This window comes from Zeus faber (assembly GCF_960531495.2).
Source record: "Zeus faber genome assembly, chromosome: 16".
Classification (NCBI taxonomy): Eukaryota; Metazoa; Chordata; class Actinopteri; order Zeiformes; family Zeidae; genus Zeus; species Zeus faber.
The window spans coordinates 10,818,874-10,837,098 of record NC_137202.1 but is presented as its reverse complement, the minus strand read 5'-3'; the positions used below and the strand labels follow the sequence as shown (position 1 = coordinate 10,837,098).

The window sequence follows — 18,225 nt, the reverse complement described above, 5'->3', positions numbered from 1 at the left end:
ACCGTTGGCTGTTTCCTGTTCTACTGCCACGGCGTTTGAAGCCGCGCTTCAGTTGGGCGGCGGAGCGGGCGGCCAAGATGCTTTTTATTGGCTGTGGTAGAGAACATTCAGCATGGAGCCTCCCTGCCGCACGCGTCATGGTGATGCTGGTGTCGATGTCACAGAGGCAATTCTCCAGAAATAACTAAATAAATACCTAAATAACTAAATGAATGAATGAATAGATTGTTGTTATACCCCCTGGCTTATAACCCTGCGTACAGTATTCATACAGAAAAAAGACACATTTTCCCGCTTTTACACAGAGGTTTACTGGTTTATTGTTTATTTTTTAGCTTTACTGGTTATTATATTCATCATTTTTCTTTTAAATATTTTTGATGTATTGTAATTTCTTTCAAAATAGTATTACTTATTTTTTCTGTCTATCGTCCGTCTATCTATCCGTCTGACTGTCTGTCTATCTATCCATCTATCTATCTATCTATCTATCTATCTATCTATCTATCTATCTATCTATCTATCTATCTATCTATCTATCTATCTATCTATCTATCTATCTATCTATCTATCTATCTATCTATCTATCTATCTGTCTGTCTGTCTGTCTGTCTGTCTGTCTGTCTGTCCGGCTGTCTGTTTCATGCTTAATAATAATGGATAATAATAATAAATATTAAATAATAACAATCCCTCCCCCCTCCATGTCCCTCCAGGTGATCTGGGTGTGTAATAACTGCCGAAAGCAGCAGGAGCTCCTCACCAAACCTGGCGAGTGGTTTTCGGGTTTGGTGGGGAAGCTCGGCTCGGCCGTCAGCGAACCGTCCGTGTGCCGGACGGCTGGCGACAAGAACCTCCGCTCCAGGTCGCAGGCGCCCGTGGGCTCCGGCCAGCTGTCCAATGACCCCACCCGGCCCTGCGCACCCGGTACCGTCCCAGGGACGGACACCCGGTCACGCAGCGAACCACCACGAGACACGTAAGCTCCAAAAAAAAAAAAAAAGGAAATTACTTCATTATTTATTTCATCTATCTAATAAAAAATGTTGCATAACTTAAGGGAACCCCAAGCTGCTGTGCTTTATTAAAATGAACAGATGGACAAATACCACCTTTTTATGTACTGTATACCGATCCTGAATCCTAAAATCAGCCAATACTACTAGAAATAGATCCGTATAGAAATAGACAAATAGACAAATAGACAAATAGTTAAATATGATCCATTGTTTTTACGGAGCAGTATAGAACTGCTCAATAGCACCACAGACAGTAGTAGCAGACAGTATAGACAGTAGATAGCATAGCTCATTAGAACATAATGATTGGCATGTATTAATATCGAGAACAAACATCTGACAGGCTTCATTATGTGGAAAAAAATGTATCAAAGAATATCCTGAACTGAAACTGGTGCCATATCAAACCTGTAAGAAAGAACACCGACTTCTGTAAAGGGACCAATACCAGTATTGGTATTGGTTCATCATTATTTAAATTTAGAATGCACAGATACTGTATGAGTTTGTCCTTGTGTTTCATTGCCCACATTAGTGACTTCCACTTCCGAGCATGGGTTAATGGCTCTCTTCTGGGTTCATCCAGAAACACCACAATGGTGGTGTATCAGGGCCGTGTGATCGCCTCAAAATCCGCTGTTGCTTTACACTTTATCTCTCAGGAGAAATGGCAGAGGAGGAGGAGGAGCTGGCCGGGGCGGGGAGCGTCGGCCGGGACAACCCCGGCTTCAGACGCAGGTTTCCGTGGACCGGGACCTGCGCGGCGACTCCAGGGAACGCCGCGAGGGCCGGCGGCTGCTGAAGGGACGCTCTCTGGAGCACGACCCTGTGGGGATGAGGCGGACAGAGGAGGGGGGTTTCCGTCACGGGGACCAGGGCCAGGGCAAGTGTTTGGGCCCGGGTCTGGGCCAGCAGCCCCACCCATGCGCGGCTCTCCCGGGGGGGCGGGGCCATCCGCTTCCGCTCCAGGGCAGAGGCACGGGCATCGGGGGAGAGGGGTCGGCGCCTTGGCCCGCCGTCCCCGGTCAGGGGGTTCGGCTGGGGCCTGATGGAAAGCCGGGGCAGAGGACAGCGGGTGGCGGTGGTATTGGAGGGGTGGGGATGGGGATGGGGATGGTGGGGGGGTGCGGGCCACACGAACACTCCCTGAAGCAGCAGCAGGTCGCCCCTGAACTCCGGGAGCCCCTGGCCAACTCGGTGCCGGGCCAGGGCCAGGGACCCTCGGTGAGGCGGACCAAGCGGGAGAAGGCGGAGAGCATGCTGCGTAACGACTCGCTGAGCTCGGACCAGTCCGAGTCGCTGCGACCGCCCCCGCCGCGGCCCTACAAGTCCAAGCGGGGGCTGGGGGCGGGGGGAAAGCGGCAGACCAGCGTCAGCAGCTCGGAGGAGGAGGGCGGGACCACGCCCGAGTACAGCAGCTGCGACGACGCTGAGATCGAGAGCGTCAGTGAAAGAGGTGGGAGCCGCTTTCCATTTAGTGTCTTGTCTAAAGTGATTTCAATACGTACATTTTGTCCGTCATAGTTACGTCACTGCGGCATGCAGGTGGTTACCTGCATGCCGCAGTGGCAGCCGGGTAAACCAACCAACCAAAGAAAAACAATTAAGTAAGTATATAAAGAAAGTAAAGGGTGAGAGGGATGCGATTGGTCCAGTGATGTCCTGGTGTAGTCTGAAGAGAGGTCTTCAGCCTGTGACGAAGGATAGATTGATTCAGCCGCTCTGACACTAGGTGGAGCTTGTTCCGCCATAGTGGCGCCACAGATGAGCGACCTGAGTCCACGTAGCGATGCAGAAGCGAGGCGGCATCACTCCACACCATCAAAGGGTTGAATGGATAAAATTATAACAGCACAGAATACAATATATACATAGAATCAAGCCGTTTCAGGCGTGCAGTATATCGTAAGTAAAAATGTGGAATATGCAGCTCTCCAGCCAAGGATGCTAAGCAGATGCACCCTAACGTGACAACGTTATATAACAACGTCCAAGCAGATTCGCCGACAATGTTTGCATCTTTCCAAACACTAAACATGCTACTGTAGCTCCCTAGTCTCCATGTGTGGGGCACAGGCATTTAAGCGTGTGATTCTGTGTGTCTGTCTGTGTGTGTGTGTGTGTGTGTGTGTGTGTGTGTGTGGGTGTGTGTGTATGTGTGTGTGTGTGTGTGTGTGTGTGTGTGTGTGTGACACTGGGAGAGCCAGAGGTGGGTTTGAGGAGTAGCGGGAACTGTTTAGTCTCAGTCTTGTGGCTTCAGTCAGTTTGTGTCGGCGTTGGAGCTGGTCCGGCTCCACCGTATCACTAGGATCACTAGGATCACGAGGGACAGGTAAGACAATGCTCACTTACAAGATAAGATGTATTTATTTTATTTATTTATTTATTTGTTTACTTATTCATTCATTTATTTGGTGTGTGTGTGTGTGTGTGTGTGTGTGAAGCTGAGATTGTTGTACTGTATTTCTGGTATGGAGGGGTTCACCATTTTATAATTTTATTATGCTGTTTACCGAAGCAGCTTTTGACGCGTTATAAGTTAAATGGTTCAGTGCTGTCTTCTTTAATTTTCTCAAGTTTTTTGCGTAGCGTTCCAGAGCACGTGGCCGGCTACTGCCGGCAGTGTTTGAATGTGAATGTCAAAGTGGAAGGTGGCGGAGTATGGCCGATGTTAACGAGTGTGTATTTGGGTTTGTCTGAGTGTCATATTGTATTGGTCTCAGTTTGGCCTCAGGGAGGAACGTTTTGGACCCTGTGTGTGTGTGTGTGTGTGTGTGTGAGAGAGAGTGAGAAAGAGTAAGCGAGAGAGATAGAGAGAGGAGTTGGTGTGTATTTGCTGATGTGTTGACAGGGCGGTTTGGCCTCTGTTTGACCCCGGGGGGTCGACCCCAATCAGACCCTAAGCCACCATTTCCCCAAGTCCTGTCTCTGGCACGTCCGGGCCGGACTGTGTCATCCCACCACCAACTCCAGTCTTGCACTTATGTTAACAGGATAAGAAAAAAGAAAGGAGGAAAAAGAAGAGGATACTCTGAGGTTAAATTCTCTTGTCAGAGCAAATTCCAAAATATTTCAGTCTGATAAAAAAAAAAAAAGTCCTCTTTTTTAATGTACAAACGCATCTGGGAGGCACTGAAAAGAAACACGCATGCATGGGTTACCTGAGAAAAGCGAAATGTACAAATGAACTGTTTTGCACTATAATCCTATTTTTGGTGGATTATAATAATCATTCCGGTTGGGGTTCGTGATCCGATCCTCGACGGTATTTTTGGACAGCGACTGGATGAAAAGGAAAAAAAAACACAAAACCAAATGAAAAACTTTAGCAAAGGCTCTCTTCCCTTTTTTTTTTAACTATCCTGATTAGGTATAATGATTGTGACGGCTACTGGAGGGATTCGCGTGCTCAGAAAGTCCTGCTCTTTTTACTGAGTGGTGCTCATGCTCATGCCTGGAGCGTTATGGTAAAATTACAAATCATACCAGCGTCGAGCGTCAGAATCAGTTTATTACCAAGTACATTTTCATAATACTATATTTTGGGCTAGATTGGTGGGATTGCTGTACATGTAATTAGCTTCAAAAAGCTTAACAGTGTGTATTTTCTTGTCTAATATACAAAAATAGCCTGTAAGGTATGAATTATTACTATGCAATAACAAAATTATTACAGTTATTAAAGTATTACAGAGTATTACAATATTTTTTCCGTTTAATATTCTATAGATTTTCTCTGGTTACTCCTTTTTCCCACTTGTGACAGTATTTACATTTAAGCCATCGTCCAGGCAGCGTGTGATGAAGAGCAGTGTGTTGCCCTGACAGATGCAGAGCGGGAGAGATGGCATTCCACGGACCGGAGGAGGCCTCGGGACGAGTGCACGCCGCCGGGGCCAAGTTTTTTTTTTTTTTTAAACATACCAATGTGGTAGCGAGACGCCGTTTCCTTTTTTAGCTCGAGGCAGAGGAACAGGTCAGAGGAAAAAAAAAAACGTGCTCCATGGCAGCGCAGAGGAATTTCCAAGCATAAAGATATAAATTCATTTCAACTCAGGGACGTGACTGTACGGACGCAGAGTTACACAGACAGACACAAACACACACACACACACACACGGACACACACACACACACACACACACACACACACACACACACACACACACACACCTAAAGAGACAGTTAATATGCATATCATGTACTCCCTCACACACACACACACGCACACACACACACACACACACACACACACACACACACACACACACACACACACACACACACACACACACACACACACGCACACACACACAGAAATACTACCAGCTGAGCTCCAAACTGAAATCAAGAGCTGGGTGGGTTTTCTATTGTCGGTCGCTGTGTTCTTTTTTTAGGGTTACATAATGCCACTATAAAGTTGTCACAACTCATTAACCTCAAACCCCCTCTCCGCTCCGAGGAACGCTTGGCTCTGTTTTACACTATGTCATAATAGTGGCGTCGGGGTCCTGCACGTATTCCGACCCCCCGCCCCCTCCCACACACTTACACACACGGACACACACACACACACACACACACCCACACACACACACACACACAAAAAAACTTAATGATACAAATGTTTACATAATAATTACACACACATTGGTGAATACTCTGAGGAAACAGAGACAACAATTTAAGGACTGTGACAGTTTATTAAAGTGGGTCCCATGATTTGACAAAAGGATTTTACAGATTTCAACAATTAATCAAAATAACCATGTGTGATTTTTGACCACTAGAGGGCGCGCACGCCTATGATAACAACACCAAAGCAAACCAAGAATACAGAGTCCGTTATACTTTTAACCCCTTTTTTTGTCTGCAGCATGTCTCACACCATTTGTTTGAGATTCACTTTTGACAGGTGTCGTGGCAACAAACGGCGAGAAAACAAAACAAAACACGGCATTCGTTCGTTTTGCACCAAAGTTACAGTGAGAAGCGGGAATGGTTGTTCTGCAGTAAACTTCTGTGATTGCAAAGTTGATGGGTGAAAAAAAGACATGTATCAGAGTTAGCCAACTGCATTAGTGTGCAATGTAAGACGAACCATTTACATCTCGTCTTTTGGTTGTTTTGTTTGTCTGACAACATTTCTAAATGCGGGAAAGAAAGCCTCCGTAAATGGGACGACACTGTCCAGATGGTCCAGATGTGTTTTCAGCTGCCTAGCTGAGTGTGCAGATGTCTTTACCTGGTTTCAAGGCACTCAGACAATATTGGGTATTTACACCACATAGGTACATACACACATGGGAAGTCATTGCGTGAACAGTAGTTATCACGTTAACAACACTTGACCAATGCCAAACCGCGGTAAATGCGGCGTACGCTCCATCATCATCCTCCACATGGAAACTCGGTGCGGTGGTTCCACTGAGTGGGGGCCGTATCCCCTTCCTCTTGTGGGTTCTGGAGCCATCGCTGCTGGTGCTGCCGCGCGCCATTCTAGTTCCGTCCCAGGCCTGGAAATCCAGCAAACGTAACCCCCTGAAGTGTAAACAAATACCTTCTAGAGTTGTTCTGAAAGGCGGCCTCGCTGTGTAAGCTGGGTGTCCGGTATGCGCTGTGTATACACCTTGGCCTCTAATGTAGGTGTGTGTGTGTGTGTGCACGAGATACCATATGTGTGCGTATGTGTGTGTGTTACCGTAAGGTCCTATGGGAGTGTTGGCTGCGTCCATCTGATCTACTACTTTTTCTTATCTGTTGTGTTTTCTCTTGTAGGTGACTGGGAGTGCTACCCACATGACCCCACTGTATGGCATGTAAGTCCTCGAGTACGTCATGATGATATTAAGGATTTTTTTGGTGAGGATTTTCTTTTCATATATTAAAAACCCTTGCTTTAAGAATTGACCCGAGTTCCATCGCGTTGAATGTACAGTATATGGCAACAGTACCCGGAAGGGTAATGGTAACTAGAAGATGATGATGATAGATGACGATGATAGATGATGGACATATCCAATTCAAACTCTGTCTCTCAATAAAACCCCTTGAATGGCGCAGGCGCAATATTGAAGACCAGATATTTTAACTGGAATCCCATCGTCATTCATTTCCGGGCGAATTGCCGTAACGCTGGACAATTGCGTGAAATAGCGACCCCTAAAGGAAGCTTTGGGAATTACACCAACATTGCCAAACACGGTGCTCATTCTCTACGAGGCTTCTTAGCCTTCGTAGCAGAAGGGTCTTGCAACAATGGTCGATCGATCTGAATTTTTGTCTGTGCTTGCTAAACTAAAATTAAAACCAGTGTGGGGATATAAGCGGGGTGGTTCAGGGGGCGGAGCCTGAGCGGAGACGGCATTTACTCCTAGGCAGAGAATCCACACCTGAATATCTATTTTGAGAGCTTGAACTCTCAGCAGCCATTGAGATGGCGGTGGACTGACTGGAAGTGATCACCACATTTGTGAACACCCGTCACGATATCACGATCAAATTAAGCCTCGGCCCTTTTTTCAATCGTGGATGACAATAAAAAAAAGATTGAGCAGGGCACGTTTAACAACTGAAATTTGCAGATTTTCTGTCTCTCCTTGGCACACACTTAATAACTGCCGGATTTGAGGAGCACAGATTTAAAGGCGGAGAACAGGAGAACAACGTTTGGTAGTACTCCAGCACTCACAAGATTCACAGATTCTCACAAGAGGCAAAATACATGGCGATATTTTGACCCCAAAACAAACTCTGCTGCGGTTGTTTGTGCAGCAAACTTACAGCGCTGACATCTAATCAGTTCCTCATGAGTCGCCACACTTCCACAAGTCGCTCCGCCGTTTCAGAAGTCCACACTTGGCCGCTTGCCGCCTAGCCATCGTGCAGGCGCACAATCTCATTGGCTGTTGACAATTTCCGTCGCGATTGAGGCTTTGATGCGCACACACTAAAGGATTTTGGAATGACTAGCCACGATTAAATAAAAAAAAAAGTCTTTCACTCACACACACACATATCGATGACAACTACCTTCTATTTCATATCGGCCAACACGCCACTCTATGGGTCACCATAGAGTGTCTAGGAGACTGTATAGCAAACAAGCTGCGCTATCGGCGGACACACTGCCACCAGCTAGACCAGACCAGAGATTGGTTTGTGTTCTAGTGAGACAGAGACTATCGTGACTTAAACTACACTAAACTAAAACGCGCACGTGTTGGATACCGTGCTGTTTACTCCTTCGTTATCATCCCCTCAGCGGCTCGCTCTCTGCTTTTTCCTGGAAGGAGCGGCCCCAGACACGGAGCCAAGGGTGATACAACTGTTTTGTTTTTTATCTCTTCATAATAATAATAATAATGATAATAATAATAATAATAATAATAATAATTATTATTATTATTATTATTATTATTATTAATATTATTATTATTATTATTATTGTTATGATTGTTATTATTGTTATTATTATTACACTTTATTATAGACATTTAATCATTTTATTTACATATTTTAAATAAAATAACAAATAGTAATGATAATAAATATATGTACACATAGTGTATATGTACATATAAATACCTCTTCTTTCAAGGCAGAGCATATGAGTATGCGGTTATCCCCTTTGGTCTGGCTCTAGCTCTACGCACTTTCGGAAAGTGCATGGATGCAGCACTTATTCCACTCCGTTGCCATGGCATTTGCATAGCGGATTACCTCAACGACTGGCTTGTGCCCCTACAGAGCAACAGGACAGGAGCTATACGGGGACAGTGCTGGCTCACCTGGTGGAATTGGGTCCAACCCTGAACCGGGAGAAGGGTTCCCTTACCCCTTCGAGAACAGTGACTTATTTCGGCTTGGTATTGCATTTGGTCCTGATGCGAGCCTCTCTCATGCCAGCGAGGATCTGTGTTTTGACAGAGAGCTTATCCCAGTTCACTGTGCAGAAGCAGGTTGCTATAAAGTGCGGCCTGAGGCCACTCAGCCTAATGGCTGTGGTTGCCCAGGTTGTGCCGTTGGGGTTGCTTCACATGCGGCCATTGCAGTAGTGGTTCGCAAAACAGAAGGTGAGCCCACACGAGGATGGGCTACCTCCCCGATCGCCTTTCTGTGGCAGTTGCTGGCCCCATTCAGGGCCAGTGGGGCCCCTCGTTGGATGAGGTTCACGTGAACCTCCTCAAGATGAAGGCAGTGTTTCGGGGGTTTGTGTGGCCTTGTGTGGCCTGGAACCAGCAGTGCTGAGTACCTTACAGGCTTCCAAGGATTCCTCTACAAGGGCCCTCTACGCAAGGAGATGAGACAAGTTTTATCACTGGTGCCATTCCAGGAGAACGGACCCCAGTGTCATGTGATGTCACGTTGGCGCTATCCTTTCTTTAGTCCCTCCTCGTAAACGGGGCTCGCTGAGTTAACATTGAGAGGCTATTTGGCTGCCATATCTGACGGACGTGATCATATCGGTGACCGAACAATTGGCTCACACTCTCTTGCTGGCTGATTCCTCACAGGGGTATGGCGGCTTCACCCACAGGCCTGTGTGCTTCCCTCTTGGGACTTGCAGCTTGTCCGGAATTCTCTTGCTGAGCCTCTGCTTGAGCCCTTGACCAGCCTAAGGGGCGGATTCACAAAGAAATGATTTGCGGCCGCTAATGGCACCATGACTTGCGTATAAATTGCGTTCGCTATCCGCGTCATTTTAGCATTCTATTCACAAAAGATATTGCTAACGATAAGATACCGATATGCCGGCGCAGACACGGCCATAACGTTTTGCTGCTGAGTGCAATTTGCTCTCGTTTTGCATCTGATCGCAATTATCCATGTGGCAAAGTAAATAATCTGTGCATCATGGGGGGGGGGTCTCCATTGGAGAGTCATTACTCATTTATGCCACTGCTCTACACTTGCCTGTTTTACGGTGTTACAGTTTACAGTTTACAGTGTCAGTGTTAAATAAATATAAAACTTTAAATAATTGTTGGACAGTAGTTATGATTTAACGTATTTAATGAAATTGTTAAATTGTAAGGAAATCCTTGGAGAGGCAACGCCGGTGCTATGCCAAATCCTGATGGGGGTTTGTAAATAATGGAAATTGTCCGATGTGCAACGGGGTCTTTGCATGACGGGATGGGGACCCTGGATTGTTAATTTGTATTTTTAGGTTTATGTGCAGTGACTATAAAACATTAAAATAATATGAGCAAATCTATGATAATCTATATATATATATAAAAAATATAAATACATATATATTTATATATGTATGTATGTATATATATATATATATATATATATATATATATACTGTACTGTATATAAAATCTATAATCTATATTTTTACTAAAGAAATTCTAGTTGTCACTGAATCTTAATATTACAATGTAGAAATGATATACATAAATTGATGATTTAATATATTTGCTCTACCAAGTTCCAGGCCGCTGCACCCGAGGGGCTGTCCATGGTTCAGAGGATTGAGGCCATCTTTGGTTCAACTTCAGTTTTGAACACTTTATCATTATTCCCTATAACTTTAGTTGTTTCTCGATGTCTTTTGAGTTTAATTGGAATTATAGAACCTTTTGTACAAAGAATTATTCAAAGTTTCAATAACTATTCTTTTGGAGTGCAATTTGAAAACCACCACGGACTGCTGCACCTTCGGCTATCTACAGATGCTGTGACAGTCATAATAATTATAATAATAATCTCAATATGATTTACAGATCACTGGAAAGTCTGGGCGTGACACTCCTTATAAATGCGCGTCAGTTGCACCAGTTCTCTGAAGACAATCACACAGCGGAGCCTTTTTCACCTTTTTTTTTTTTGGTCTCGCGCAATTACCACCAGCTCTCTGCAGATGGTTATAGCGTCGCTGTTACTGTGTGTGGCTATGAGCGCCTGTGTTTGTGAATTGTACGCTATTTGCAACGAGGCTCATTTGCAACGAGGCTCATTTGCATAGAATGGGGCCAATTTTGCACCAAATGCATGCATAATACCTAATTTAAATACTCACAAATAGCACTGGCCCATCGAGACGCTATTTGTGTGGCAATGCAGTTAGCGCTGCATTTCACCGTTTGCTTTGTAAATTAGACGCTCGCTTCTAATTTGACGCTCGTTATTTGCCCGGTTTAGCGGCCGCAAAAGCCGCAAAATTGATTGGTTAATACGCCCCTGAGTCTGAAGCTCCTCTCTTCTTGAAGCTACTCATTGCAGAAGCAACGAGTAGCTTCTATCCACCCCTCACGTACGCGGCTCGGGGAAGAGGGCCCTGCCGTTTCCAAATCCTGCTTTTAAACCCAAAGTCCTACCTTGGTCCTTTGTTTCTCGACCCTTGGTTTTGGAGGCTTTTCATCCTCCACCTCCTGACTCTGCTGAAGCGCTCAGACTGCACTCACCGTGCCCTGCTCGGGCCCTGAGAAGCCATGTGGCTCGCACCAGCACAATTCAATCTGTTTGCCTAAACAGATGGATTTTTTGTTTTCTATGGAGATTCGGTGCGAGGCCAAGCCTTGTCCAAGCAGCATCTGGCCCATTGGGTGGTTGACGCAAAAGCTATGGCCTACAGCAGTTCAGGTGTGCCCCCTCCCACCGGTGTGGTGGCCCACTCCACCAGGGGTATGGCTGCCACAAGGGCTTCATTTCGGGTTGTGTCTCTGGATGATATTTGCACAGCAGCTGGCTGGGCTTCACCCCTAACCTTTGCCAGATTTTATCATCTAAATGTGGCGTCATCATCTGTGGCCTCCGAAACAAAAAAAACACACATTTGGTGTGGTTTGTTTGTTTGGTTGTTCTTTCCCATGCTTTGCAGGAATTAACTCTTTGCAGAATTATTTCATACGAATAATCAATATAAATTTGTATTTGAACCGCAATGTCCATTCTGAGCTTCGTTGCCGCACTACATCCACCTCCTGACTTAATTTGCTATGCTGTTGACCCATACAGTGGCGTGTTGACCAATTGAAATAGAAATAGAACTACTGTAATGGTTACCTAGGGTAACCTCGGTTCCGTGAATGAAGGTCAAGACACCACTTGGCGTGGTCACTCAGGGAATTCTATGGCCTTCAGCAAAAGAGAATGTACATGCGGACACGCAGCCATATTTATAGCTGGTGAATGTTACAGTATGATCATGTCTTTTCTCAATCAACTTCTTTGCCAAACCTTTCACGAAACAAAATATCTATTATTCAGTGCTCACTGCAATATTTTAACTATTTTCTACAGCCATGGGGTGCCTTTAACTTTTAGCATTGAGAAGGCAGTACAGGAGGTATCTCCATTTGTCTCTCTGCCTCTGTGTGAATCGTAATATAGTAAGTCATAAGCTCGGTGTCGCACCCTTGCAGCACCCCGTGACCTGGCAGCCGTCCAAGGAGGGAGACCATCTGATCGGACACATCACTCTCAGCAAGAGGAGCGCAGCCATGCCCAAAGAGGCGGGAGCACTGCTGGGGTTAAAGGTCAGCCATTCAAAAAAAAAACTGAAAAAAAAACATAGCAAACATAAGAATGTAAAGACACACACATAGGTAGCGTGACACAGCATGACAAAAGAAATGTAAACAAAGATGATTATAAAAAAAAAAACGATGAATCTCCCACAAAATTGTGTTAAACGCTGTAAGATGAGAAAGACTGGAAAACCAATAAATAAATTCCGTTTGCTAAACGCGTTTTGACAATATAGAACCTCCCTGGCTATTGTAAAATATTTTTCATAATAAATGGGAATAATTAAAAGGTAAATGTAATTATTGATTTCTTTAATAATTTATCGATTTAGTGATTTCATTTTTCTGTTATTTGCTCCTCTGTAATAGACACATTTCAGATTTTTTTCACGTATATTTTTATTTTTAACATTTTTGAGTCATGAAGACATGGTGAATAGAACTTAATTCAATTTAATTTAATGAGATTAATGTTTAGATTTTTAATACTAATATATTGCAAGCACCTGTTGGCCTAAAGAAGACAAAGCCTCTGTGTTCATCAGTTTTCTCTTCCTCTTCCTTCCCTCCGTCAGGTGGTGGGTGGCAGGGTGACGGAGTCGGGAAGGCTGGGGGCCTTCATCACCAAGGTCAAGAAGGGCAGCCTGGCGGATGTGGTGGGGCATTTAAGGGCAGGTGGGCACACACACCCGCACACACACATTTGCATAATGCCTTTAATGACTAAGTTGAAGAAATGTAAAAACTCTGCTGTTTGTTTTGTGATGGGGCTGACATGTACTCTATACACGTAGAGCCCTGACAATACAAAAAAAAAATCCCATGCACTGGATCACAAAGCCAAAGGTTGTTCAACATTTCAGGGGATGAAGTTTTACAATGGAATGGCAAGCTGTTACCGGGGGCAACCATGAAAGAGGTTTACAACATCATCCTGGAGTCTCAAGCCGAACCTCAAGTGGAGCTAGTGGTCTCCAGGCCAATTGGGTAAGACCAGACGCCGAGCCACGACCCGACGTTCTCGCCGCTCACATGGGGAACGACACACAGTCTGTCACCTTGGCATTGATCTCGGTGCTTTTTTTCGGGAGACTGGCTCAACCAACTGTGTGAAGTTATTTAGGGGAGCTGTCTTTTGCCTTTTCAGTGAAAATTTGAAAAAATCCAAATCCTTGGGGCAGTTGTCCAGAGTCGGATTTGCCAGTTCTCAAAACTTTCAAAGCTCCGACCTGATTGGCTGCGAAAATGGGCCCGTCTATATTTTAACTTTGGCCAAATGCTGAGCGCCTGAAAACTTTGGTGCGTCGTTTCCGTGCGCCTCGTTGACATTGACCCTTAATTTAATTGGACGATTCGTCTAAGGCCAGTTTAATTTGTTTACCGACTTGGACTGTGCGAGTGCATCCGGAAGATTAAATAAAGCCTCTGCAGCACCTGCCAAGTTTTTGGAAAAAAAAATTTACATTGTGTCTTGTGTGCCCCCTTTTATTAATGGCAAGTGTTTTGCCTTTAAATGTGTAAAAGACAAAATTCAAGGCATACAGTCTTCTAATAATCACTTTATTCATAGAATGACAGCTCTATTGGCTTATATAGTGGGCTATAGTTGGCCTGTGAATGACATCACATTTCAAAAATGTCCGTTCATTTTGTTTGGTGTTGTTGCAATTAAGTATATTTTGGCTGGATGGGGTTTGCGCGACTTTCAATTTTTAAATTGTCTTCATTTTTGTTTGTTTTCTGGCTTTTATTCTTTCAATACATGGACCAATATCACTACAATAACTTGATAGTCACCAGGGCTAATCGTCTCCTTATGTAAAAACAATACCTTATACTGTAAAATGAACATTCAGGACTGAAACATATGGCATAAGTTAACAAAATGATTGCAGTGTTCCAGCGATCCTTAGCGATAATAAACTGCTTTTTCACTTTCTTTTGAACTAATACAACATTTTCCTTTCAAGCGGGAAAAAAAACGTTGAATGTATTAATTTCTCTCCAAACACTTGCGAAGGGTGTGTAGAAAATATCAGTAAGTAAATCACCCTGTTGCAATCAGGACCCCACTCCTCCCATTCCGCTCCCCGTATTAAAAAAAAAGAAAGAAGGTTGCACTTCCTGCAACCTCAACACGCCGCCTTGTGAAGCTTCTGCGTGTGTCATTTTATGTCCCAAATGCAATCCAACTAAATCTTAATCAGAGAAAAAAAATATGAACTTTTGTAAATTTCAGGTCTTAAAAAAAAACCTATATATATATGTATATATATATGAATTAATGTGAATATACTTATGAGAAGGGATGCAAAATGGCCATTGCAAATTGTCTGCAAATTATCTTTTATTATCTTTCTAACACTTTCATTGGGCTTCTCTTTTTTTACAATAAAACATTTTTATTGTTTATTGGGATTGTTTCGATAGACCTGGTCGCGTCAATGCGAGCAGCTCGCTCTGTCTGAACTCCATCCACGTTAGCTTAAATGTTTTGGGAGACTTGGTGACGCCTACAGTGTCCAGAACGGGTTTGCAGAAACGGCTGTGAGCAACTTTAACGTCACGGAACGTTCCATTCCAGTGTTTCCCGCAGATTTTGGCGGGGGGCCACCATTGGTTGAAAATAATACACAGAACTTGAGGCGTGCACCTCCTCTGTGACATGAAAACTTTTCTTTCAGTAATTTTATCAATGATATTTCTTTTATTGGGGTGGACCCCCATGAATGATGTCTGGGAAACACTGGGATTATAAAAAAAAAAAGAGCTTGGCTCTGCTTGCATCTCCCTGTCTGCTTTGTTCATGCCATTTTTGCAAAAAAAAAATTATTTTGGCCTGCAGTCAAAATGTTATTTTTTTTTCCAACGCAGCCCTACTTTTATTCCAGTTGCGTATATGCATATGTTTGCCTGTGCAATTAACCTTTAATGGTATTACTGACGCTTTGTCCAATCAGAGGCTGCTGCGACTGTGACTGATGTGTTTTCCCGTGTCTCTCTTCCAGTGACATCCCAAGAATCCCCGACACGTCCCACCCTCCATTAGAATCTAGTACGTATCACCTCTGCTCTCTCTCTCTCTCTCTCTGTTCTCCCGCACACTCTTTCCTCTCACTCCCTTAAACATTTCCTTCTATTATATCCTATCTGCGTACGTCTCACCGACCTTCTCTTACATTTCTGACGCTTCTGTCAATTTCTGCCAGGGATTGAATTATTTGTTCATTTGCTTATAGTAAATATTGTGGGGGGAAAGAAAAAAAAAAAAAAGAACGATTTTTACCCGCCAATACTTAATAATCACAACCGCTGGTGTTATTACAAAATCAAGGCCAGATTTATTACATATTGGCAAGTTATTATAAAGGATTATTATTCGTAATGACGCATATTTGCCCGATGTGTTTTCAACACGCGCAGTTATGATCGGGACTCATATTTGCGATGGTCCTATTTAGACCTCTCTTAGCAATTAAAGCTGCCGGTTTTTACAAGCGCTCCCGCTTTCACGGAAGCCTTTTAAACTTTGCCTTTTTGTCCTTCCCATCGGTCGAGCAGGAGGGGGGAAAAAAAAAAAAAAAAAAAAAAGGAAAACGACGGCGGTGGACTTTTCGCCTCGTCATGGCTGTAACTTTTAAAGACGCGGGGGGACTGAACTGGCAACCTGCCCTGGGAACATTAGACATGAATAAAAGCATAATGATATGTACGACAATGCTGCTGTTCCGTATTAAGCCGGCGATAAATCACGAGGTAGTAGTTTGGAGGGCCGGGATGAATATCAAAAATAAGTCTTTTATGAACTGATGGGTGCCAGCGCATTTCTATGGGGACTCTGCGAGGACATCCGCTTTGGCGGCCGACTGTAGAGCGCTGCCAAAGGAACAAAACAAAAAACGGGAAAACCCAGGGATGGTCAGGTATACACCAGTTGTCTGTACATTGTGTAAATTGTGCACTTCTATGACATCACCGACCGGGGCGGGGTTGTCTATATATATTTTAAACATTGTTACAACAATAAACACAAACAGACATATACAACTGTCACACACGACAAACATGTGAACACAATATCCAGTTACAATGCAATACAAGGTCAAGGACAAGAATCCAGTAACGATGCATAAACATGTACACATTTTGTAACGCGATTGCAGTGAAATTTTAGCAGCAATCACACTGACCAAGAGTGTTACTTTCACGACCTGTTAAAATTGACTTAAGTTAGTCCCTAGCCCCCTTGTCACGAGTTCAGACAATTACAGATCCTTCTGTACGTTATTCCAGGAGGAGGCAGCGTATTTAAAAGCTTTTTTTTTTTGCCCAATTCTGTTCTCACTCTGGGGCCTAACATCTGTAGAATATCTTTAATCAAGAATAATCTTTGCAGGCCATATTGATTTTTATTTATTTTTATTTTTTTACACACGTATGTGCAAAAGATGAGTTGGATCCAGCCCAGGAGAGATTTCAATATAAAAGCTAACCAATGTGAAAGTCTGCGGACGTTCAGGGACGGCCACTTACAGTAGCAGCAGCATACAGAGTACAGTGGTGTACAAGATTGCGACAGCCAGTAATAAACCTAAAGCACAGTGGTATACAGTATGCGACTTCTCTGGGCACAGCTCAGGTGCATTCATCAGGAGCAGATCGCCATAATCCAATAAAGGTCCGAACACACCTCCGTGCCAAGGTCGACTCAACTCCGACAGCTGGACTTGGGTGTTTTCAACATGTTGGGTTTTAGAATCAACTTCTTTCCTCCTCCTCCTCCTCCTCCTCCTCCTCCTCTCCCTGTTTTTTAATTTTTTAAATGCGGTCCTTGCAGCAGGTTCTATAGCTCTTTTGAGTCCCAGAAGATGGAGAGACCGTCCATATCGGTCCTGTCGCCCTCAAGCCCAGGGATGCTGCGAGACGCTCCACAGCTTATGCCCGGGCAGCTATCTGTGAGTGTGTGGGTGTGTGTGGGTATATGTTAGTAATAATCCTATAATTTACTGTAACATTAAAGTGGTAATCAGTAACGTTATTTTGTCGAAAAAAAATCCAATATTTGTTACAATTGTTTAGTTGGCACTTTTCAAGAAAGAGCCACTGCCAATGAATTTGTGTTATATATGAGCTCCTCTATATTGCTGTTATACATTGTTGGTGGCGGGGTCCGCCACCTTTCTCAGCAAGAAGTGAAAGGCAGCTGCAGTGAACTTGATAAACCCACCTTGTAAGTTAGTAAGTGACCAAGAAATAAAACAAATCCATCGATAAGAAGGTATACGGTCCAAGATGCGTAAACTGGTAGACGTTGAAAATAAAATGAGGCCGTTTTGAATGGAATTCTGTTGGAATACAGTGACGAATGGCATTACAAAAATGATAATGACATCGGGAGGTGAACATAATATTTCACAACATAGAAATAGAACATGGCCAGTGAGGGGAAACTGCATTAGACAGATTGGAAGATTAAAGAAAAGCAAGCAGCCAATCACAAGGTGTGTGTGTGTGTGTGTGTGTGTCTGTATGCCCGCTTCAGGTGAAACTGTGGTACGACAAAGCCGGTCACCAGCTAATAGTCAACGTACTGCAGGCTGCAGAGCTCACCCCTCGCCCCGACGGACGGCCCCGGAACCCCTATGTCAAAATGTACTTCCTCCCCGACCGCAGGTAGGAAGCTATTCATTATTGATTATTATTCCCATGAGGCTTTTCTAACT

The 18,225-nt window shown here is 44.1% G+C and overlaps 1 protein-coding gene across 1 annotated transcript in view; it reads left to right on the top strand.

The window, feature by feature from the left end:
• rims1a (regulating synaptic membrane exocytosis 1a) overlaps window positions 1-18,225 on the top strand; it is a gene marked incomplete at both ends in the record, with an annotated part of 72,733 nt that overhangs the window by 27,330 nt on the left and 27,178 nt on the right. The window contains 9 exons of the mRNA XM_080016646.1: window positions 717-979; window positions 1,682-2,475; window positions 6,798-6,838; window positions 12,398-12,511; window positions 13,078-13,177; window positions 13,366-13,489; window positions 15,511-15,561; window positions 17,343-17,457; window positions 18,045-18,175. Of these exons, the coding sequence (XP_079872772.1) occupies window positions 717-979; window positions 1,682-2,475; window positions 6,798-6,838; window positions 12,398-12,511; window positions 13,078-13,177; window positions 13,366-13,489; window positions 15,511-15,561; window positions 17,343-17,457; window positions 18,045-18,175 (1,733 nt within the window). The remainder of the gene's footprint in view (window positions 1-716; window positions 980-1,681; window positions 2,476-6,797; window positions 6,839-12,397; window positions 12,512-13,077; window positions 13,178-13,365; window positions 13,490-15,510; window positions 15,562-17,342; window positions 17,458-18,044; window positions 18,176-18,225) is intronic.